The sequence below is a fragment of the Podarcis gaigeae genome, assembly GCF_964106915.1.
Source record: "Podarcis gaigeae genome assembly, chromosome: 12".
Classification (NCBI taxonomy): Eukaryota; Metazoa; Chordata; class Lepidosauria; order Squamata; family Lacertidae; genus Podarcis; species Podarcis gaigeae.
Genome location: NC_139688.1, coordinates 47,190,711 through 47,215,624, shown reverse-complemented (window position 1 = coordinate 47,215,624; position 24,914 = coordinate 47,190,711). Strand labels below are relative to the sequence as shown.

The following is a 24,914-nucleotide window of genomic DNA, read 5'->3' as shown; positions in this document are numbered from 1 at the left end:
CCTTTCCTCAAGTGTTACAAGGGCATGTTGTGCCCCCCTGACATGCTGCTCTGAAACTCCCTGATCAATGGCCATTTGCCTGGGGCTGATGGAGCGAGAGCTCCAAATATTTGAGGGGAACCAGAGTGAGGAAGGTTGTTCGAACAACGTTGTGCTTTTTGTGTTCGTTACCTTTGACTCAAAAGGCGCAACCGCCACTTGAAAAGTTACCTCGTTAAAGCTGTAAGGACCACTCCTCTCTTTGTCTGCATTGCCAAAGTACCACTCTTTTTCACTCTCTCTCTTCATATCAGGTGATGCTTCAATTACATTGCTCTTAAAAATGAAAAACAACAACAACCCCATTTAGAGTCAGAAACAACACACATATGAACTACTTTCACAGCACTAAATGCTTCGATTTGAAGCTTATTTCATAGAAACTACAATATGGCTAAGCAGCTTTTTAATAACCCACTCCTAAATTATATACATGGAAAGAAAAGAAATTAAAGATGTCCTACTTGCAACGGCACGGTTGCCCTACTTGTGTGCAGATGGGCAAGGGTAAGGAGGTCCACGAGGATCCGAATGCCATTTGAATCCATGAGCTCTTTGACATTTTTCTGCAAGAAAGGGAAAACAACGGTCACATGTGTTCAATTATAACATAAGATAACAAGATTAAGTGATTTAGTTAAGCACAATCCATTAACTTCATGCTACACAATTGCCCGGACAAGCTACTTAATAACACTAATACACACAAATACATAAACTGATGTACAAACAAATACGTCAGAACCTTTAAAATGAGCACACACTTATAAAAATCACAGATATATTCTAAGAGCCATATCTATCAATTTTAATGGAGGGTGACCCTTGATGTCTATTTTTATCTTATTCCTAAATACAAGAATAGAATTTGTTTTATGGATTTGGGACTTTTAACTGAGCCTATCTCTAAAAGATCAGGACAGGTAAAATAAAAAACACACATATGAACTGTGTTTGTCCATGAAACATCTAAAATACTTTCTTAAAGCCAGTTGACTGACAGCTGGGGTAGCGCAGTCAGTAGAGCATGAGATTTTTAATTTAAGGGTCATGGGTTGGAGCCCCACGTTGGGCAAACGATTCCTGCATTGCAGAGGGGTGCACTAATAGCAAATACCAAATAAATAATTGGTGAGACTTTTATAGGCCTTTCTGTTCAATATTAGTGATTCAAAAGGTAACAAACTAGAGTGGCTTATGATTTTCCAACCAAAAGTATCGTATCCTTTGTGAGATAAGGAAAATGTTGGGTGGAAGTGAAGTTACAGGAAACCAGGCAAAGGGCCTTCTCGACAGTGGCACCCTCCCATCAGATGTCAAGGAGATAAAGAACTACACAACTTTTAGAAGATATCTGAAGGAAGAGTGTACTGGGAAGTTTGTAATGTTTGACATTTTAAAAATTTTTACATTTTGCTGGATGCCGCCCAGAGTGGCTGCATAAACCCAGCCAGATGGGCAGGGTATAAATAATAAAATTATTCTTATTATTATCTCCTTGTAAGACATATCATATCATCTCAGCAATTCAATATATCTAATGACATGGTTATTAATCAAAATTGTAATATCTCCTCCAATTCCATAACACAAATGAAAGAGAGTGGCAAGATGTTTGGAGAATGAGGCATGAACATGAAATTTATTACAGTCAGAGACCAGCTTGTGAAACACAAATGGAACTACAATTCCAATAGCAAAACGAACATTTAAAACAATATACAGCAATGGAGTTGAGAAGGAGGCATTTATGAGCACCCCAAGCTGCAATAAACACTGCTGTGCATGTATTTAAATTTATTAAAAATGGCACAATTTATGCAGAAATGTGAGGTTGCTCACCTTGTTGAGAATCAGCTTGTTAAGGAACACTATCAATCGGTCCCGCTCAAGTCTATCAGTGCACTAGAAATAAATACAAAACATTTTTACATAGGAGAAAGTCTGAGAAATGTGTTATCATTTGTTTATTTATTTGTTTAAGATGAAATATGCTGCTATATTGAAGGTGCAATTATCCTCTTATCTCCAAGATCTGTAAGCAAAACTAAACACTCATCTATTGTTATACTATCAGTGCTAGAAAGTGATCTACTAAAATGTGGATGTACAAAAGCAGAGCAGATCTACAGTTGAAACCAGAACTGAAGCAACCGTAGGGATTGCTCTCAAAAATGTACCATTTTAGCTCCTTTATTTTACTGCTCACAAGTCTAAAGTGTAACAGTCAAAAAAGGATCAACACAGATGTGTCGCTTGACCAGGCAGAACATGAAAAGCTTGTCGTTTTTTTTTATACTTAAAAGTTTACACTGTTTGTTTAGCTTCCTTAAAAGTTGAAGGTGCAAATGCTACAGTTGATCACATCCACTCTAAGGTAACTCAGAAAGGTTCAGTAAATTATAAAATTCTCAAAATAAATATATATATATTTTAAAAAAACTTTGTTCAAATAGAAGTCTGAAGGACAAACTATAGGTCACTGACCATGTTCAGAAGTAGCATTATTGTGAACAAACCTATCTTTCTCCCAGACTCTCCCACAAGAATCTTTTGCTGAAGTTTGGCTTCAACACTAACTATGGTTTTAAAGCATAGCATTATAGCACAAACCCCAATTCAGACCAAAAAAAGAGAGTCAGAGTTCAGCAGGAGTTTCTGAAACTCCCCCAAGTCATGTAGGAGCAGGGAGAAACAGGCCAAACTCAGAGGAGGCTAGAATTAAACCATGACATCACACCAGAGCAATCAGTGGCGTGCGGCGAATTTTTTCGTAGGGGAACAGTTAGGGGAAGAAACACTAGTTTGTAACGGCGATTTTTCAGGGGCGTGGAGCTGATGTCATGCCTGTGAGCATCGCACCTCCCTCCCTAAGTCAGGCAGAAGCTTCCTGGGGTTTGGGAACGAGGCACCATGGGAACAATTAGGGGACTAGTCTAGTCCTCTTAGTCCAATGGCCACATGGCATTGTTAACTGAAATTCCAAAAAAAAAACTTCAATATGCCTGCTCTGCTCTCCCAAATTGTATGCAGTAATTTAAAAAATGCTTACCCTCTCCAACATCCCTATAATATATTTAGTGTCGCTAAACGGGCCAATCTCCTCATGGCATCTTCCATAAACAATGGCCAAGGCTTGCAAACAGAGGCATTTCATACTTATTTTAGGAGTGAGCAGGAAACGGTGATACAACTCATTGAAAAATTCATACCTGTAGGAAGAAAAAGGTAGAACAAAAGGTTTATTATGCAGAAAATTAACATTTCAGAGGGAATGTTAAGATAACAGTAACTCACGATTTCTTTATCGCTCCACTGTCTTCACTTTCATCTTCTTCCAACAGCAATCTCAAGTAATAATCCCCGATTTTGATTTCATCCGACAGGCATTCATACTTCACCTTTTGAAGAATAAGATACAGGAAGTGAGCAAAAGTTTCTGACATAATTGCTAAGGAATCAAGGTGTGTGGTGGGAACATAACTTTTGAATGAAGTTCCAGAATCAACAAACCAGTCAGTTATAATAGTTTTACATTTTAGTTTATAAGCTAAAACATACAATGAAGAAAAACCCAGTGTGTAAGTAGCACCATACATAAATGAACCTCATCAACAGAGAGAGACTGAATTGTGTTTGTATGTGCCAGAAGATTAGCTTAAAATACTCAGTTTAAGATATCCAAGATAAGCTTTTCTAAAACACCTACGTTTCAGGCACTTTTTCTACACCTGGTAATAAATATGAAGTGTTCTTTGACTAAAATAGTCTGATTGATTTAAAATGTTGCTTTCAAAGAGGACCCCAATTAACTGCATAAAAAAATATTACCGTATTTTTCGCTCTATAACACGCACCTGACCATAACACGCATGTAGTTTTTAGAGGAGGAAAACAAGAAAAAAAATATTCTAAATGAAACAGTGGATGTATTATTTTTGTGGTTCATGCTGTGGCCACAGACATGTGATCTGACAGTGAGTTTGGAGTAGCCCAATGCAAAAATCCTGAGGATCCATGTGGATCCATGCTTTGTAACCACGTTTTTGCACCACTGCGGCCCCAGGCAACAGTGGGTGCGTGATTTTTTTGGTGCAAGATTTAGCCATGGACATGCTATGTGATCTGATGGTGAATTTGGGGTGACCCAGTGCAAAAATCATGAGGATCCATGTGGATCCGTGCTTTGTAACCACGTTTTAAGTGGGAAGGGAGGAAAAGCACTCAAGGGACAAGGAGCATGCGTGGGGTGTGTGGAGAAGGATGCTGCTAATGATGCAGGTGAGGGGTTTAAGGGGAGAAGAAGCATGAGTGGGGTGGGTGGAGAAAGACGCTGCTAATAATGAAGAAGAGGGGTATAAAGGGAGAAGGCTCCTCTCCCCTCCCGCTTTGCTCCTTTAAAGCAAGCAGGCTCTGCTTTTCTCCCTCATCCCCGGCTTAGCGAGCTGAAACACTTTGCTGCTATGTAGTGAGCTGAGTGGGGAGGAGAGAGGGACAGAGAGCCTGCTTGCTTTAAAGGAACCAACCGAACAGGAGCCGCTTACACTTGTGTAAGCGACTCCTCTCCTCTCCCGCTTTGCTCCTTTAAAGAAGCAGGCTCTCTGTCCCTCTCTCCTCCCCACTCAGCAACTCTTCTCCCGCTTTGCTGTTTCAAAGCAAGCCACGGAGGAGGGAAGGAAGGGGAACCATGGATCCTCTGCTCACGACTGCAGCAGATCCCCCCCGCCACCCATAGGCATTCCCTCCATAACACGCACAGACATTTCCCCTTACTTTCTAGGAGGAAAAAAGTGAGTGTTATGGTGCAAAAAATACAGTATTTGTATAGATGACAAACACCATCTTAGAAGCAGTGCATCCCTCGTACGCAAAAAGGGAAGGGGAAGAGCTGTTATATCAGGGTGCTTGCTATGACACAGCCACAACATCTAAGAGCAAAGTGTATGTTTTCTTCCTTTAGAACTGTTGCTCTTTTTGTCAGTTTAAATGAAATCATTAAAAGACTAGGGTTGAAATCCTGTAAAGGTAAAGAACCCCTGGACAGTTAAGTCCAGTTGAATTTGACTATGGGGTGTGGCGCTCATCTCGCTTTCAGGCCGGGGGAGCCGGCGTTTGTCGGCAGACAGATTTTCATGTCATGTGGCCAGCATGATTAAATTGCTCCTGGTGCAATGGGACACCGTGACGGAAGCCAGAGCGCATGGAAACACTGCTTACCTTCCGGCTGCAGTAATAATAATAATAATAATACTTTATTATTTATACCCCGCCCATCTGGCTGGGTTTCCCTAGCCACCCCCAACAGAATATTAAAAGCACAATAAAACACCAAAAATTAAAAACTTCCCTAAACAGGGCTGCCTTCAGATGTTTTCTAAAAGTAAGATAGTTGTTTTATTTCCTTGACATCTGATGGGAGGGCGTCCCACAGGGACTAGTTCCCGCAGCCTGGTTCCCTGTAACCTCACTTCTTGCAGTGAGTGAACCACCAGAAGGCCCTCGGAGCTGGACCTCGGTGACCGGGCAGAACAATGGGGGTAGAGACACTCCTTCAGGTATACTGGGCTGAGGCTGTGGTACCAATTTATCTGCTTGTGGTGGCAAGCTTTCAAACTGCAGCTGGGACAAAGCAATGGGAGCTCACCCCGTTGTGTGGATTCAAACTGCCAACCTTACAATTGGCAAGCCCAAGAGGCTTGGTGGTTTAGACCGCAGCGCCACCTGCATCCTTATCTGGGAGTAAGCTCCATTGAACTTATTTCAGATTAGAAATGCTCAAGTAAAATTAGAGCAATGACAAAATAAAATCAGTAAGATGAACTGATTACAGTGGTACCTCGCAAGACGAAATTAATTCGTTCTGCGAGTTTTTTCGTCTTGCGATTTTTTCGTCTTGCGAAGCACGGACTTTGGAAAAGCTTCAAATATCACCAAAGTCTTCAAAAACCTCAAAAAAGCTACCACACCGCGTGCTATGAGTTGCTCCTCGAAGTCAAGTCGCAACTGCACCCCCTGAATGCACAGTTTTAAGAAAAAGGAAACAAACTTGCAAGACAAAGGAAACAAACTTGCAAGAAGTTTTCGTCTTGCGAAGCAAGCCCATAGGGAAATTCGTCTTGCGAAGCAACTCAAAAAACGAAAAACTCTTTCGTCTTGCGAGTTTTTCGTCTTGCGAGGTACCACTGTAAATTTCTTTGCTATAATGACAGTCCCAGTAATTATTGTAAGCAGGAACTGCGCAGATATAAAATTTTCATTATGTAAAGGTCACTGAACTGTATAAAGCTATTTCTTTTTTTTCTTTCATCTAATTTTAATAAAATTTTCTGTTTTACAATTTAAAATACTCATTTTACATCCTTAAGGTATCAGTGACTTCCCTTCTTCTCTTTCCATGGTTCATTTTACATATCATAAATCCCTGGATATTTTACCTAAACTGTACCATTCAGGATTCCATTATTGCATCCATCCAAACTTCTTTACACTGCTAAATTTATCTTAATGCTTCCAGCGTTTTCAGCTGTACACAATTATTTCCCATATATTCAATCAATGTTTTTTAATCTTCTTTAAACATGTGTTCTTCTTGTTCTCTTAGTCTACATGTTAGTCTGCAAGTTGAGCGAGGTCCCAACCAAAGAAGAATGGCAACTTAAGTTGACAGAATATGCAGACTATATAAAGCTATTTCAAACTGAAGCTTGCTTTTTATACTAGCATCTGTTAGTAACAGTACACATATCCAGGTATCAATACTGGGGTGTTCGAAATCAATGATGACTTTACATGAAACACAAGCGCTGTGTAAAGGCGTACCTCAAATTCATGGTGATTCCAGGAGATGACATTAGCACTGCCAAGTTCTCTGTCGATCTGAAATGCCCGCATCTCAGACTCCAGGGTATCTCTTAGTTCTTCCCGCGTTTTGAAATTCCAAATCAAATTGGATCTAGCATGATCTTGGAGAAATCTTAATACAGAAACACATGGGAAGCAGATTGTGTGTAGCATTTAACTACATGTTATGGGGGGGAATTAAGTTTCTGAATAAAGTTTAAAGCACCCACCCACTGGTAACACTACTGGAAAGTATCAAACTGGCAACCGTGACCCACCAAGGACTAAACTAATATGTACTATGTAGTATATTCTGCTACATGTATTTACAGATCTGAAAACTGCTCAGCAAATTAGCATTCAAGCTAGCCAGGTGCCACTCTATACCAGCTACAGTGGTACCTCCGTATACGTCTGTCCCGTCCAGCATCCATTTTGGTGGACGTCTGTGGCAAACAAGGAAGGGCTTACTTCCGGGTCCGCCGCTCGCGCATGCGGAGAAGCGCTAAATTGCGCTTCGCACATGCGCAGAAACACAGACCGTTCCATGTGTGCGTGCAGAGCGGCGCTTTGTTGAGTGCACTTTTTGTTGAGCGTCTGGGGTTCTAGAATGGATCCTGGACTCAAAACAAGGTACCACTGTATAGTTTTAAAGGTACCACTGTATAGTAGATTTTATTTAAATCAATAACTTGAATGTTTGAACAAATGTAAAATAATTTAAAACTTTTTGTAAAATGTTGTATTGCCCGCTTTTGGTGTTGTAAGGCAAGATATATATTAAAAAAGAAACATAAAGTATGTTTTCAAACTTGTAATCCACACGCTAACTAGCTCAGGATAGAAAGTAAATAATGCTGACAATCAGTTCAGGCAGTTTCAGTCCTTTTTATTGTATGTGTAGCTTTGGTGTAGTGGTTAAGAGCAGTAGATTCGTAATCTGGGGAACCGGGTTCTCATGTCCACTCTTCCACATGCAGCTGCTGGGTGACCTTGGGCTAGTCACACTTCTTTGAAGTCTCTCAGCCCCACTCACAGCCCCTCAAAGAGTGTTTATTGTGGGGGAGGAAGGGAAAGCTTTGAGACTCCTTCGGGTAGTGATAAAGCAGGATACCAAATCCAAACTCTTCTTAAAGTTACAAACTATGTGCTTAAAGTAACGCATGTTTAGGTGATACACGTTTAATAGGACTTAAGGGCAACAATCCCCAGAACCACTTAATGATATTCCCCCTGCTGTGTTTTTAAAATGGCTTTACATCCTCCTTCTATAAAAGTGAGCATCTTTTTGAAACTTGAGGAAACCTCAAAAGGTTGCTTGCAACAAACCTCGGCCGCTGCTATTTAAAAGAGCAGAGTGCGCATCCCATTGGCGCATGAGTATTCCTACCAAGGTTTCTCTAAATCTTCCTAAAGTACACTTCATTTCTGCAACATGCATTTCACACAAACGTGGCACTGCTCCAATTTCGATCTGACACGCAGTTCTAATCTATACCAAAATAGGGGGCGAGGGCCTGATCATTCCCCTCTCGACAACCTTCCAGGAGCCATACATGCTTTGGGGGCGTGGAGGCAGTGCTGGAGACAGAAGTGGGCAGCACAATGAATGCAGATTTTACCTTTGTACCTCGTTTTGACACACATTCAAACACCCCTCTCTATCCTCCATTCCGGCAAGCACAAGTCACTATCTGAGTTCCAGGCCACATTCCAGCCTGGCAATGGAGAAGCAAGGCCAGTGAAGATTTGTGACCGAGGGAGGGTTCAAAGGGCCAAAGAGAGGTTGCCCATCCCTGGGCTAAAGCAAAAGAATTGTACCTGTAATAGAAGAGATCCCAGTTTGCTTGTATTTTTATCCTTTGCCTTCGTTTCCTCAGTATGACCGGCTTTTGATTAACGTTCTGCAAAGGAAGATTTGTGAATCCAAAACTGTGAGATGAGATCGCATAGATTCCAATAAACTGAACAAAAAGTTAAATGTGTTATGTTCTACTCCAAGACAGGTCTGTCTCGATGCTAAAGAGAGACACATTTTTCCTATCTTCTTAGAAAACAAGAATAAACAACTTTACCGGCATGTAAAGGTAAAGGTACCCCTGCCCGTACGGGCCAGTCTTGCCAGACTCTGGGGTTGTGCGCCCATCTCACTTAAGAGGCCAGGGGCCAGCGCTGTCCGGAGACACCTCCGGGTCACGTGGCCAGCGTGACATCACTGCTCTGGTGAGCCAGAGCCGCACACGGAAACGCCGTTTACCTTCCCGCTGGTAAGCGGTCCCTATTTATCTACTTGCACCCGGAGGTGCTTTCGAACTGCTAGGTTGGCAGGCGCTGGGACCGAGCAGCGGGAGCGCACCCCGCCGCAGGGATTCGAACCGCCAACCTTTCGATCGGCAAGTCCTAGGCGCTGAGGCTTTAACCCACAGCGCCACCTGCGTCCCAGCATGTACCAATCATATAAAAATTAAGAGAGCAAGGGCCACTTGACTGTGACCTGGCTATCTCTTTGATTACACTTTACTGCCAATGAGTCCAACCTCACTGGATCAGGTACTGCGGGAACAATGCAATAAGACCACAACTGTGTTACAGAATAAATGTGCATGCAGGAAAGCCACATCTTTAGAGTGTTACCAAAATGAATGGGAATGACAAGACAACCATGCCTGTTAAATCTGGAATGGTGTAACTAGAACTGGACGGGTGGGGTTTAAATTAGCGAGTAGAGGATTACTTCCTTGCAGAATGGAGACATAAAGGAGCAGCTCAGAAGAATGCAAGCCAAACTTGAACAAGAAATAATTCAAACTAACGTATACAGACAGACAGGTCACTACATGCCAGGTATAATTCAAGGCCATCTACACTCTACAGAAGGGAGTAAGGACTCAAGACTCACCATATTATTTCTGTCCTGGTAGTATTTGGGAAGTAGAAAGAAAAACAGAAGTTGAATTTTTAACAAAAGCTCCTCTCACATGTTTGAATATGTAGAATAATCATCTACAAGAAACCTTCCAAGGTAACTTCACCACAGAATAGAATCCTCAAATTCACCCCCAGATTCTACAGCCCATAAGTAGATAAACTCAGGACTATTTGGCAGTTAACAGTAAGGCAGTGTAATGTAGCTCTGGAAAATCTAGCTACAGTCCCCATATCATGTGTTATCTACTAAGCAACTCAACAGAAAGACCACCTTTAAACCAAAATGGAAGCCATGCCCCATTGCTCTGTCACATAAAGTTTTGATTTAACGGCTATATGATTTGATGTGAAGCTAAGTGGTTTTTTCTGGTCTTCATTTATTTCAGGTCAAGTACTCTGGACAAATTACTTGCATACAATGCCCTGCTAAGATGCATCATCCCTTATTCCTTGCCAAGTCAACAGCAAGTCAAATGACAAGCCCTCACACAACAAAATGAAAGCACATTTGACAAACAGGCCATTGTGATTTAGACTTCCGTTTGTCTGAGATGCCAAAGTGCAGAATGCCAGAAGAACCACAAGTAAACCAAATGCACAAAAGAATACTAAATAAGAGCATGGGAAAGCAGGATCCAGATCATAAGCCTGGAAAGAGGAATCCAAGAGGGAGCAGGGATTTAAATCACACCATTGCCCCTCCACACTTATCTAACCACCATTCATCAAGCACCACTAACAGTACATTTGGCATCAAGGAAGAGTAGCAAATTTTACCACCGCACAGCAGGCACAGAAGCCTGTCAAACTTCACAATTACTGCAAGAAGGAAGGTAGGAAAGAGGTAAAATGAATGGACAGCTTTGGTCCAATGTTACTGAAAGTATTAGGAAAGGAAGCAGCAGGTCATGCATTCTACAAGGAGCGTACCAGTTGCCCAAGCTCAAAAGGTGAAAGTATGGCAGGAGCACCGCAGAACTCACACTATTTTGACCTTCTTTTTTTGAGACCACAAAGAACACTGATGTTCACTATGCAAGTCCAGTCATCACATTTAATGGAGAAATCCTCTCCCCCACCCCTGCATATTTCTCTTTGGATAAAAATGTATTTGGAACTTAATTAAATGCACAAAGATACCAATAAAATCAAAGCTAAGTCTTCTTCGTTAACTTTTCGGGTGGTACTATAAAAAAAAAAATAGCATTGATGCTCAAAGTACAAAGGCAGAGGATTAAACGTATTACCTCTTTCTGAGCTATCCCCATTTTGTCTCTCCAGTGCATCAATACCAAGTCCACCTTCTCTTTGGCAAATTTTTCAACTTCTTTAGCAGCTTTTCCTGCAAGCCTTTGCCACTCTGGAACTTTATTAAATTTTCCGTATTGATCCTGCAGAACAAAGCTCATCGTTAATCCAAATTAATTTCACGGGAAATGCGAGATGAAACAATGAAATATGTTACAATGATTATATCCAAGGGTGCCCCGTCCTCAGATCACGCACCATGTAGGGCACTAAGCAACAACAATGCAAAGGAAGGGAATTCAAGCCTCTTAAAGGTGGAGCATGTCATACTTACATTTGCAATTTTTAAGTTATCCCTAATATGCATCCGGTCAGCATCTTTTTCAGGAACAGGGTCACTACTGTCCAGGTATAAGAGCAGGCCTGAGGGCTAAAACCACAAAAAAGCTTCAAGTTTCTTGAGTCGAAGAACATGTTTATTAACCAAAACAAGAGTGGTGCATGCTCTAGTTATCTCCTGCTTGGACTACTGCAATGCACTCTATGTGGGGCTACCTTTGAAGGTGACCCAGAAACTACAATTAATAGTTTGTGCCAGAATGTGGCAGCTAGACTGGTGACTGGGAGTGGCCACCGAGACCACATAACACCAGTCTTGAAAGACCTACAATGGCTCCCAGTACGTTTCCGAGCACAATTCAAAGTGTTGGTGCTGACCTTTAAAGCCCTAAACGGCCTCGATCTAGTATACCTGAAGGAGCACCACCATGAAATCTTCCGTCAACATGCGTACATCTAAGTATAACATTTATTCAATACCCGTTTCTACACAGCCTACTTAAAGCATTTGCTGATTAGACAGAGCTGAGTCAACTACAAAACAGCACAAGCAAAATTAAGAATGACCTATAATGTAGACGCTTACCAAAATACGCTTCAGCAAGTTTAACGCCGTTGCATTTTCAGCTGTCCAGAGGCCCACTAGATGCCTGCTCAGCTGCCTGAGAAATAGAGATTGAGAAATGTGCTACTTATTTGCCAGAAAATGATTAAACTTCAGACCATGTAATACGTTTCATTGTTTTGCAGCTGCTGTTAAATATATGGAGTCTAACTCCCAACTTAACTGTATTTCTGCTATGCAGCCTACACTTCCTGAAGTCTTAGGGAAGACTACAAATAATTGTACTTAGACTGCAGACTTCTTCATGCCAACTGTAAGCACTGGTTATCTGTGGTTATTTTTCAAACTGCCATTACCACAGAACAGTGGTTTTCAGCATGTTCTCTCCAATAATTTTGCCTATTGATTTCTAACCTGCTACCTTCAATTCAGGTGGTCTACTCAGTGGTAGGGTGGGATGGGACAAAACGTTAGTGAGACAGGTACTGTCTGTGCAGTGATCAGTTGGGAAGGGGCAGGTTATACAATTAGGAGGTTATCATACAAGAGGAATGATAGCAAGCAAGCGACATAGACTTACCTATTCGTAAGCATCCTTTGATCTGTGCTTATTGTAAACATAGCAGTGTGCAAATGACGAGGTAAGGCACCTTCGCTGAGGGCAAGATCTTGCATTTTGGTTGCTATTTCTTTGTCTCCCTCCTTTGGAAAGACAGCAAGAGGATAACCATGAAAGAATCTTAGTTCAGTTGTTCTGCCTTTAGCTTGCAATGTCAAACAATGGAGTGTTTGGAATCAGAGATAATATACTGCTTTCACAGTGTAGACGGTATTTAAAATGAAGGTACTTTATAAAACTATGTGCTTTTTTTTTTTACCTCTGCTACGTCCCTTAGCTACAGGGAGAGCTGAAGAGTAGCTGGCTTTCATATTTTTCAAATAGAGAACGTGGCCATGATGTTTTATTCTGTTTTAATATTCTGTTGGGAGCCGCCCAAAGTGGCTGGGGAAACCCAGCCAGATGGGCAGCGTATAAATAATAAATTATTGTTATTATTACTCCTAGCTCCCAGGCTATTTCGGCACAAACTAATGTGCATTTGTTGGTGGTTGGGTAGATTTTAGTTTTATGATAATATCTCCCTTTTGGAGTTACATGATTTGCCTGTAGTTGCTATTTCTAAGGATGTTAGGTGTTTAGGGTTGTTTAGGATTCAAAATTGAATTTTACTGAATTCATTGTATTTCATTGTGTGCTACCTAGAATTTATGAAGTGGGGTGTGTGTGTGTGTGTGTGTGTGAAAAATTCTTTGTATATTGGGTCTGCCATCCTTTTGGGGCTCATGGACACATTTCATTTCATTTCAAATTTCAGAAGGGTGTTTCCTGAAGGTGATGAATCAAACCACCCAGTTGGCCACAGTTACATTTTTCTACTATATGTTTAGTACGGTGTTCTTTCTCTAAGTTTCAGGAGTTTGGCTCATGTTCTTGCTGTTTTTCCAATTACAGTGGTATCTTGGTTTGCAAACAGTCTGGTTTACATACACGTCAAATCCGGAAATGTGTGTCCTGGTTTGCAAACTTTTTTTGGATTACAAACAAATGTTTTTTTGGAGGCCCCATTGGCAAAAGCACACCTTGGGTTACAACCTGTTTTGGTTTACAAACAGACCTCCAGAACGGATTATGGTTGTAAACCAAGGTACCACTGTACTATTTTCCTTATTTGAGCTGAGTTATATAGCCTGCCTGTTCTCGTAGCTTGTCAGTCAAGAGACTGAAGTGATGGGTGTGTGTCTAATGGACAAAGAACAGTCTACGATTCCTGTCTGCAGCCACAAGAGAGCAGCATCACCCACCATGTTGTGCACTCAACACCCCTGAGAAAACACCCTCAAGATGTGAGCCAACTGCTCCTTCCAAACAGCTGAATGCAACTGTGCAATAAGTGATAACAGAAAACTTTCTTCCTGGGAGAAAAAAAAAGGCTTTGGATGCATGTTTGATTAACTAAGCCATTCTCATTCCTATTTATAAGGAAGTAAAATATTACAAGATTGCATAGATGCATTACCTCTATTATTGCCTTCATAACCAATCCAGCTCCTTTCACAATGGCCATAGAAGGATGCTGCAAAACAAATAATAAAACAGAGTGTATGGATAGCAAGGTTGGTTAGAGCATGGCGCTGATAACGCCAAGGTTGAAAGGTTTGATTCCCATGAGGGACAGCTGAATATTCCTGGATTGCGGGGGGTTGGACTAGATGATCCTCAGGGTCCCTTCCAACTCTATGATCTATCATCATTATTTCCAACTACAGCATTAAGTGACCTGTTACAATAAAGAATTTACAGTACTGGGACAGATTTAATACACAGATCTAGAACTACAGCTGTCATTCTGGCTCCTGCTACTTGTTGAGGGTTTTAATGGGTTTTCCAGTCAAAAGCCTCTCTGCTCCACAGCTGGACCTGTTTCCATACAACAAAGTTCTTAGCCTACTAAAATGGGAGTTAGTAAAATAATGTGGGACAGCTTGCATTATATGTCATGGCAAATTACCATCATATGGTGTTAATTTCCCTCAAGAGTAATAGCTCAGTTCAACTAGCAGGAGAAACAAGGTGGAATCTTTGCTATCTCCTTTCTTAACGTTCAACTCACCTGAAAGAGCTTGAAGAGGGTTCTCCCATTAGATGCAACCATCTCTAGTAACATATCAAACTGCTGCCCTTCCGTCGTCTCACTATACGGAGCACAGAGGGCAAAAGTAAGGAAGTCCAAAAGTGAACTGATAACTAGGGCACCTGTTCCATGTTCCTGAAATTGAAAAAGGAAGATCAGATATGTCAGATAAAGCAGCATGCAAAAATAGATGAATATGCTTTTTGGAAAACTCTCGCTAAAATTGTCTTTGGCTTATGAGCTACGAAGTGGCACGCCCTTGCTATGTCTCACTGCCTTCAATTAAGTTTTCAAATACAACTGTGTATTCAATGGAGAGGCATGATCAGACCAAAACCAAGACGCAAAACTGAACATCCTTACAAATCTCTGAATCATCTAAACCACGGGTGTCAAACACAAGGCCCGCGGGCCGAATCCGGCCCGCCAGACCTCTTCATGTGGCCCGTGTAGCCGCCGTTCTCGCTGCTGTTCTCGCCCATCCAGTGCACCATCGCCTGGTTGTGCGCCGCGTCGCCTTTCAGCACAAAGGAGGTGGTGAGCAGAGAGGCCGCCTCCGGAGGTCCCCCGCCGGCGCGACCCCACAGACCGCCCGCCTTGTCCCGTGGGCTGCCGCATCTCTGGCGGCTGCTCCGGTCCGGCGGGCGCGCCGCCCAGGAGGCGCTCAGCGCAAGCAGCAGCAGCAAGCGGAACGGAGCTGCCTGGCCGGACGCTCCTCCGCGCGCCCCGGCAGACCCTGCTGGCGCCATGATCGGCCTCCGCTGCGCCGCCGGGCAGGGATGTGAGTCTGACAGGCGAGGCGCGGAGGACGGGAGGGAGGGAGCCGAGATGGAGGCGGGAGCGCGGAATGGGAAACAACGTGCCAGCAGGGCTTCCACGCCCAGGCGAGGCGCAGCGCCGCCCTCTGCCAGCGGGCCCCACCGAGCCCCAGAGCCCGCCCGGCCGCCTTCCCCGATGTCTGCTGGCAGCAAGGCTGCAGCGGGCGCGCCGGAGCAAGTGGATGGGAGCCCGGCACCTGGGCAAGCGAACGTCCCCCTCAGCCTCGGCTTGCCACGGAGGGCAAGGGGAGGCGGCTGCCTCAGGCAGCAGGATCCACAGGAGCAGCTCGGCCCGTCGTGGAAATGTGCTTCCTCCACCAGCGCCAGATTTGGGGCCGTGTGGGCGCCTCACCCGCCCGGAGCCAAGGGAGCACAAAATAATGATAACGATGCCTATTTATTCTATTGGGGGGGGGCACCAAATTTTGTCCTCACTCAGAGTGGGTGCCATATTACCAAAGTCCGCCCCTGCCCCCCCTCAATGGGATTTGAAAAGCAGAGGGAGGAGCAAGCAGCATTGGCCCCCGTCAGAAACATCTCCCCCCCCCGCCAGCGCCTGGCACAGGGAGGAGGCAGCAACAGGCAGAGAAGGGAGAGAAGGCGCAGACAAGCCCCAGCCACAAGACGCAGTCCGGTAAAGGTGCCCTCAGACTGGGCCTGCACAATGTTATGATACATCACCACAGGGGCAGACTGTAGTAATCTTTCATAACAGGGGTGTCAGCCTGAATAAAATATTGAGGGGAGGGGGGCAGGTAGGCCCCACCTCACATCACCACCACCACCACCACCACCACCACCATCATCATCATAATTTATTACTGGTCAAAGACCAGCTCGAACCTCACATAATTTATCACATGCCACACACACCCCATTTAAATTTCAAAGCCCATCAACTTCGGGGGGTCTCAGCCTGCTCAAATATTTTAGGCCGATACAACCGGCCCTTTGAGGGTGACCAAACTGCTGATGCGGCCCCCGATGAATTTGAGTTTGACACCCCTGATCTAAACTGTAGGACCTCTGTCCCACATATCCACCCCACCCCCCACAAAACACAGAACCCTTTATTAGTTGATTGATGTGAAATATTTACCACATGGGAATTAAATTTCTCCAACAAGTTTTCCAAAAACTTCTTTGAAGAAAGAAGAGATGCTTTATTTAGTTGTTCTTGCCTCAGGTCATAATCATCATGCATAGGCTATGGATAAAAGACAGTATTTCATCAGAATGTAGGTCTCAAACACTCTTAAGGCTCCAGCTAAATTGAAACACGTGCTAGCAGGAAATGCATGATAAAAATTAAAGAGTTCATAATTTGCCTTATTTGTTCCAAAATAACGTAGATAGGCTATGCACTTGGGAGGTCATTTATCTAGACAACATCCATTCTTTAAATGAGATACACTGCAATATCCTTCTTGCTAAAACGATGGTTCTTATAATGTCAGAAAATCTACATAAGCTAAAACAAGTCACTCAAGCTTACTTGCGTAACTAAGGCTCTCTGCCCTTTACTCCTCCCCTGCTCCACCATCAAGGGTCACATAATCCCCACACCCGTAAAGAAAAAGAGAAAAAGCTTCTTGCTCCCCTAACATGGTCCCCACCATTGATTGATTAGGTATATAGTATTTAGCCTTGGGGAGAGCTGAATAGGCAGTTACCTGTTTATCACTCAAAACCTGTATTGATGGGGTTCAGATACAGCTATACAACTCCTTCGATCACATAGTACTGCTTCTTCCTACGGAGGCTATGACATTGTAGGAATTATAACCCATCAAACCAAGAAAATAAATACCCTATTTTAGCTTACTCGTATTAAGAGTACTCACACACATGAGGGCACATAGCATATCAATGGAAGCGTGAGTTACTCCATCATTGTTCCTTTTAAGAGCTTTCACGACCTTCACTCCCAGGCGCTCTCGAAACCTTTCAAAACATAGCAAAGCATCAGAGTGAATACTGAAACGGTAGCAGCATTTTGACAAATATCAAAAGCCCTAACTTAAAATGTGTATAAATAAACACTCAAGCATAACTGACAGCAGCATATTTGGGGAACAGTAAACTTGAACATTACTAAAAGTTCAGTCAATTACTTTTCTTTTTAGATTTTTCAAAATTATTCATGAAAGCTCAATGATATGGCCTAGCAGTTGTGGACAGTATAACTGCCAGTAAAAAGAAAAGCTTCTAATAAGCTACAGCTAAATAATTGCTGCCAAGAATAGCAGGGGGAAAACAAGCGCATCAAGACCTTGTCTGTCACGGGAAATGAATTACATGGCTAAGTGCAACTGAGCTGCCAAACTGTGTTTGAAGAGCAAAGTTTAAGAATAGTAAAAGCTGGGGATCAATGGCTGGACCTGGGAACACAAAAGCTGTAGCATTACTGAGCCTAATGCATTTGGTCAGCAATCTGGATGGGAGGCCACCGAGAGGCCCATAAAAGATCGGGTGGTACTTTTTATTTAACTAACAGAACTAAAGTCATCAGGTGTCCCAAAACCCCAAAGCACAATAAAAGTAAATAGATGTTCAGAAGCCAAAAGGAAAAAAAAAATCATTTCCAGCACTAAACTTCCAATACATTTATAGATTTGATCCAGTGATTATTAGGAAGGGTAACAGTTCTTCCACCTGCTTCTGCACCTTTTAATAGATACACATAACTGTGTGCATGCTTGCAGCACTAGGTACATAAATTTCACTCTTAAGATCTTTGTAATTACTGCTGCACAGAGCTATAATCAAACTTGTAGTTTAAAATGAGTGAAAAACTTGAGGGCTATTTCCAAGACACCATCCTCCTTTAAATAACCCAGCACTGTCCATACATAGTTGGCATCCGCCAGTCTTGGGAGACAATGGAGGAGTGCGTCGTTGGGAATGAAATCAAATCGTTGGCAAGTAACAGTGCCTGCTGGGGCTGTAGAGACTGATATGGGAGAGACATGTTTTGTGGCAACTGGGGCAGATAAAGGCATTTGGTTGTACTGCTTTCATTCCGTGGACAGCATAGACGTCGCTGAGACAAGAGTTTGAAAACACTGGGAATGTGGGCTTGGGAGAGTGCATCTGTTTGAGACTCCTGCCACGTGATGCCCCAAATCTCCGACACAGTGCCTGTGGAAGGCATGTCGCTCTGTGTGGTTGTTTAGTTGTCCACAATTCGCTTCCATAAAGCAGCGCGCTCAACATGCAATCTTCATCTTAGTACTGGTCATTAGGATCACGTTCTCCCAGACCGCTTTGGAGAGGTGAGTGATTGTCATAGCTGCCTTGCCAATACACTTGTCCAGCTCAGTGTTGATGGAGATCTTGCCGGTTATGGTGGAAACCAGGTAGACAAAACTGCCTATCCCCTCAGGAGTGTGGTCACCAATGCTGATGCATGGGGTGCTGGTGACGTCCTGACACAGGATGTTGATGGTAAGGCTGAGCTCTCTGCAGGCTTGGGCAAAACTGTCTATACATACATCACTGATGATACGTACCAGTGAGATCAGCTAACAATAGTGAAGAGCAAAGCAAGGGAGATGGAAGAGTTACAGCAGTACTGATGTTGCTTTGCAGAAGCCATTGTGGAAGACTCAATCTTCAGAATTGGGCTCAGAACATAAATAACTCACAGACTATTCCAGGATTGCTGCTGAAAGCTAAGTACCTACCTTGGAAGTTGAGTGAAAGCAAGGAATCCAGCTTTGGATGCAACTAATCTTCTAACAGCTTGGAATTGGCTTTCAAGCTCTGCAGTTGATGCTGTCATGTCACCCTCTTGCGAGAGCAAGGCTGTTATGGCATTGTTGATTAGCTTCTCTTTGTTTTCTGAAAATAAGCCCTGAAGGAAGGCGGAAAGGTGTTAACCCTTTGGACAGGAGCAGAAGAGAAAACGTATAGAAGAATGACTTTTTAACTTACATCTTGTGTCACTGCATGCAGAACTCCGCTATAGGAAATGTTGGAGTTGAACCGAAAAACAGCATCTGCAAAGTTGCCATCTGCAACAGGACAGGCATGGATATAAGTGTCAGGCAGACTGATACTGCAGCATGTCAGCGCAGCTTGCTTTGCAAAAAGCTTGCAACGTACTCATTTCAAATATTAGAAACCGAAAGCAGAAGACTTACTTGGAGGTGCTGCCAAGAACCTGAGATGAAGGCTTTCAACTTCCTCTTCCACAGGCATACTCAACAAGCCCCACCGCTGCCCCTTGTCCGTTGGTGTCATTTTCACACAGACATCCCTATTTCCAGAGGCTCTTACTCCATCCAGCAAACTGGCTAGCAATGAGTCCCTAGGAAAATTGTCCCAACAATTAGCTTTTCCAGACAATGATGCTAAGCATGCTTATAAGAATACAAGAACACACACATTTCATTCTGCTAAAAATTATACAGAGCAAGTGCTGCAAACACAGAATTTACTTTAATTTGTTGACTGCCCTTCATCCAAAGATCACACGGCAGTTCACAAGGTAAGAATGCATCGTAATAGGAGGTTTTAACTGGATAGTCTTTTCAGTACACCCGAACCTGTATCATGGCACTGCAGGGGGTGACTTGAGGGAAAGGAAAGTGACTAAGGCAACATGTTGACATATGGAGGCCTGATAACTAGCTTGTGATTAAGTGAGAGGGAAACTGGTTTAATGAATAGCTTTCTGCAAGGTAATAGGAGAGACAACAATAGATTTCCCATATCATCATCATCTGCACTCATCTGTAGATGGGGAACAAAACTGCTAAGTTTAGGGGAGACATTTTCCAGGGAGTCCTTTAAGTATTTTTAAAACTCAGAAAGGACAAAAGCCGACCTGCATATCACATTTTTACTGGTAATTCACCTCTGCCATTCATTGTTCTCTGTATCTGATTTTTCTATTTTTCCTTCTGGGGTAGAACTGGATTCTTTAAAAATACAAACAAACACTAATGGCTATTCCTACCTACCTATACCTATCTGTTGGGTAACTTATTTCAGAATCCTATTTGAATCCTCTGTAGTCTTTGCAGGGCTTGATGTCAAGAAGCTACTGTATTCCCTTCCCAGAGGTGGCATAAGCTTAGAATGAAACAAATGTAAATGCAGCATTGCGACCTGGTTGTAGGAGTGAAACTAACTATGTAAGCAGTGCGTGGTTTACCCAAGACATGCCAGTAAAGAACAACCATTCAAGAACTGTTTAAAAATACCTCTCTGTTGAAGAATATTTTCGGATTTGTCCCTTGATAAACTCTATGGTAAAAAGCTGTGGGTTTTCAGAATCGCACACAAGCGCAAATACCTTTAAAGAAAGAGTGTATCAAACAGGTTGTCATTATTCTGCACACTGTATTTAAATGACACACTCAGAGTTTCAGTATTGTAAACGACATACTCTTTGTTTTTTCTACATCCCACTATGGTTGCATTTGAGCTGGTTACAAATCTTGTTGCATAAACTTCAGATTTTAATAGACGTACAACAGTAGATTTAGATAGCTTAAAGGTTACTATTCCCTCCCACCCCATCCAAAGCTCTAAACAAGTTTCCGCCCTACCTCTCCTAAGGGTTTCAGTGTTGCAATATTGTAGGTGGCTGGGTCCCGTTCCACTAAGCACGTTTCTGTAAGAGCCAATATCCTTTTCACTGGTTCCTTTTAAACAAAAATAAAGGGAAGAGGCTTAAATTCAAATTGCTATAGTCACAGACACCAAATAAGATTGGGTCACCATATTCCAAAGTCCAAAAACCCAGACAACCCCCCCCCCATCACACACATTTGGGGGACACACACACAAACACCGTCCCACATCTCTGTTGCCCGCCTTACTTTTGCTGTCTTTGGCTTTCTGCTCACAAACAATGCATGGTGTGAGGGCGCTGTCCCTAGTCCGAAGAAGCAGGCCCAGTGCCTCACTGGAGAAGCCGCTGCTGCCACTGCCACCAAAGGCCGCCTGGAGAGTCCACTGCCTGAACCAGATCGCAGAGGCCCTCCATGATCTGCTGCGAGCAGTGGGCTTGCCAGGTGGCCTTTGGTGGCAGCTTCTGCTGCTGCTGCTCCTCCTCCAGTGAGGCACTGGGCCTGCTTCTTGTCAGCACGTCCCTACTCTGCTTGGAAGCCGGGGCGAGCTGAGATGAAGCAGGCCCAGCGCCTCGCCAGAGGAACCGCCAAGGGCCACCTGGTGAGTTGCCAACCGGGGTTGCCGCACGTCTGGTTTTTCCCAGACATTTGATCGATTTACGGAAATTCCGCCCGGATGTTACTGCCGCCCGCCGAATCCCAGATATGTCTGAGAAAAAACTGGACGTATGGCAACACAAAAGTAAGAGATTTCACATTTGGGGGCAATTTTCTTCTGGTAGCAAGTAATGTCGATTGCTATGATTTGGATCCAGACTCGGCCATAATTAACTGCAGGCTTCCAAGTGTTTTGGACTATCAATCCCATTAGAACTGGCCAATACAGCTGTTGAGCATTGTAATCCAATATATCTACAAGGCATCAGGATAGAGAAAGCCTGTTAGTTTCTATGGGTTTGTTCTAAGTATGACCAAGCCTTGATTCAACCCAATGGCCGTGATCCTATTGCTTACCCCCTCTCCCCATATGAACCTGAGATCATTCTCCGAGGCCCTGTTCTTACATCTCCTCCATGGGAGGGGTCCAGAGGCTGGGACTTTTCTACAGTGGCTTCCCATTTGTGGAATGCTTTGCCCAGGGAGGCTTGCCTCACACCTTCATTATACATCTTTAGGTGCCAGGCGAAAAAGTTCCTCTTCAACCAGGCCTTTGGCTGATTAACATTCTATGCCCTTTTCATGTGTGTGTGGGAGGGCGGGGGTTCTGTTTGGTTCTTGTTCTTAATATGCATTTTGTGCTTTCGTTTTGCATTTTTACGCTGTGAACTGCCCTCCGAAGGAAGGGTAGTATACAAATTAAATATATAATTTTAAAAAGTGGGTAGAAATCCCCAGAAAGGGTAATATTTTAATCTCGACAGTACCACCAACGTTCATTTTGTGACTCAGAAAAAAATATATCCTAGAATGAATGGCAATTGCCAATCTACCTTAAAATATATAAAAAAGAAGGAAGCTCGGTTCTTTCCATTTGGGAAAAAAAACACATAATCAAAGTCTAAGTGTAACTGATCTTTTAATTAATAATTTTGATAGAATTTCTAAATTTTTATTAACTCGTTCATTTAATTTGTATACTGCCCTTCATCCGTAGATCTCTGGGTGGCTCACAGCATAAAAATACAAGCTAAGAACAAAAACAAACTGAACCAATAATATTAAATCTAAGTAGATACATGATAAACAGTAGTTACAGGCAATGCATAGAACAACTGCATCATCATACTATGTCTGCTGCCCCCATATTTTACTATTTGATGTTAAAAATCAACAGCTCCTTAGCTAATGCAAGGGGCATGGCCTAGTCTAATGCAACTTTCACTTTCCCCCTTGAAACTTGAAAGACCACAGCACACCACCATCTTCTGTGGAAACAATTCTCAAATGTAGTGGGACATTTGAGGTGGAGCGGCTTTGTGCTTGGTGTGGAGAGAACAATCTGGCTCTTAATACGACTAAGACCAAGGAATTGGTGGTGGATTACAGGAAAAAAAAGGCGGACATTCAGCCCTTGTATATCAACGGGGAACGGGTGGAGAGGGTGGCGGAATTCAGGTTTTTGGGAGTGACTATCGATCAGGGCATGACTTGGAGCGCAAATACCACTGCTCTGGTGAAGAAGGCCCAGCAGAGAATTTATTTCCTCAGACTTTTAAAGAAGAACAATCTGAGTGAGAGACTGCTGGTGTCCTTCTACCGAGGCTCCATAGAGAGCATTCTCACATACTGTATTTGTGCCTGGTTCTCCAGCTGTACAGCTAGGAAGAGGAAGGTGCTCCAGAAGGTCATAACCACAGCCCAAAGGATTATTGGTCATCCCCTCCCATCTTTGGAAGAACTGTACGGTTCCCGTTGTCTTAGGAAAGCAAACAATATCCTGCAGGATGCATCTCACCCGGGACACAGTCTGTTTGTACTACTGCCTTCTGGCAGGAGATACAGAAACATCAAGTCAAGGACAAATAGACTGAAAAATAGTTTCTATCCAAGAGCTGTGGCCTTCTTAAATGCAGTAACTCGATAGTGTGACCTGGGAGTTTGATGGGTGTGGGTGTGGGTGTGGCTGGAATGTGGTTTGTTTGGTTGTTGTTGTTGTTTTGCTTTTGTTGTTTTTAAGGGATGGCATCCAATTTCGTTGCACTTGTGCAATGTTGCACTTGTGTAATGACAATAAAGAATCTATCTATCTAAAGAATCTATCTATCTACATGGATGGATGGCTGCCATCCACAAAAGGGGAGGTAAAGCCCCATGGACTTACTTAACTAGTTTTCTCTTCTTTGTATCCTAGCCATTTGATGTGTCAAAAATTTATTTTAAAAATAATAATTTTAAGGGTAACAGAAGGTTGCATACTAATTGTTGTGTACATTCTTTATAGAACTCGTACATATTCACACAAAGAAACACACAATTCAAGTTCCAAAAAACTGGGCAAGGTGTGTGTGGGGTTGGCGGGGGGATAGTAGTAGAGATGCAGATGCACACAAAAGGGATTCCCCCCTGCAAGTTCAGGACTCAAATAACGTATTCACGTTTTTAAGCCTTACCGAATGCCTAGGAGATATCTTTTGGACCACAAACTCGGCTAAAGAAGTAATAGATTCATCATTGCTGTATTTTCCAAAGCGAAGCGTCAAATACTGCTCAAATTCCAAAGGTTCCTTCCTTATCCTCAAGGAAATGCCAACATAGTTGCCAGCATGTTCTATTGCACTTTTAATAATTTCTTCCCTTTGCTCAGAAGCAAACAAATGCTGAAAAATTCAAGAGACCTCAGTAAGTTCCTAAGAGCTATAAAAGTGAATACAACAGAATTTGTAGAACTGAACACAGTGAATAGTGATTAGTATGAAATAATTCATAGCTTATTATCTTCTCTCAACTGTCCGGTCACCAGCTGAACAAAAGAATCAAAATATCCAAGAGCCATCAGTGCATATCTGTGTTTTGCTAAGGAGGAGTTGTATTTTCTAGCTCAAACACCTGGGCAATTATGCACAATGCTAACACACTTAGAATACACCTCAAAAACACCTCTACAGCTGGAAAACATGCAGAAAAGAGCAACCAAAATGACTGAGAGGATGTGACAACTCTCTTATGAGAAAGGGCTACAAAATTTGGGGCTTTTTAGTTTAGAAAAAAATGTGAATAAGGAGGGACATGAAGGAGGTGAATACGATTATTCACAGGGTAGAGAAGGGGTTTTTCTTTATCAAGATACCAGGACACAGGGCCATTCGATAAAGCTTAATGTTGAAAGATACAGGATAGGAAAATGGAGTGATTCTCTGCACAG

At 42.9% G+C, this 24,914-nt stretch overlaps 2 protein-coding genes across 4 annotated transcripts in view; one reads left to right on the top strand and one right to left on the bottom strand.

Moving 5' to 3' along the window:
- The window catches only part of NPHP3 (nephrocystin 3), a 216,430-nt gene that overhangs the window by 126,066 nt on the left and 65,450 nt on the right, over positions 1–24,914 (top strand). The gene's annotated exons all lie outside the window — the stretch shown is intronic.
- The window catches only part of DNAJC13 (DnaJ heat shock protein family (Hsp40) member C13), a 62,284-nt gene that overhangs the window by 24,340 nt on the left and 13,030 nt on the right, over positions 1–24,914 (bottom strand). For 2 of the 3 annotated variants that reach the window (XR_014556811.1, XM_083705463.1), the window contains exons 7-28: positions 24,163–24,369; positions 21,029–21,124; positions 20,681–20,772; positions 19,616–19,782; positions 19,407–19,486; positions 19,157–19,326; positions 17,315–17,414; positions 16,570–16,677; positions 14,632–14,787; positions 14,038–14,094; positions 12,540–12,661; positions 11,981–12,056; positions 11,390–11,485; positions 11,055–11,198; positions 9,779–9,793; positions 8,701–8,783; positions 6,859–7,012; positions 3,337–3,440; positions 3,092–3,251; positions 1,882–1,944; positions 504–605; positions 211–315 (exon numbers count right to left, since the gene is read on the bottom strand). Coding sequence is in view for 2 of the 3 variants with exons in the window: in XM_083705463.1 (XP_083561589.1) it covers positions 211–315; positions 504–605; positions 1,882–1,944; positions 3,092–3,251; positions 3,337–3,440; positions 6,859–7,012; positions 8,701–8,783; positions 9,779–9,793; positions 11,055–11,198; positions 11,390–11,485; positions 11,981–12,056; positions 12,540–12,661; positions 14,038–14,094; positions 14,632–14,787; positions 16,570–16,677; positions 17,315–17,414; positions 19,157–19,326; positions 19,407–19,486; positions 19,616–19,782; positions 20,681–20,772; positions 21,029–21,124; positions 24,163–24,369 (2,457 nt within the window). In the remaining variant the exon portion in view is untranslated. The remainder of the gene's footprint in view (positions 1–210; positions 316–503; positions 606–1,881; positions 1,945–3,091; positions 3,252–3,336; positions 3,441–6,858; positions 7,013–8,700; positions 8,784–9,778; positions 9,794–11,054; positions 11,199–11,389; positions 11,486–11,980; positions 12,057–12,539; positions 12,662–14,037; positions 14,095–14,631; positions 14,788–16,569; positions 16,678–17,314; positions 17,415–19,156; positions 19,327–19,406; positions 19,487–19,615; positions 19,783–20,680; positions 20,773–21,028; positions 21,125–24,162; positions 24,370–24,914) is intronic. The other variant, XM_083705464.1, reaches the window with a different exon arrangement.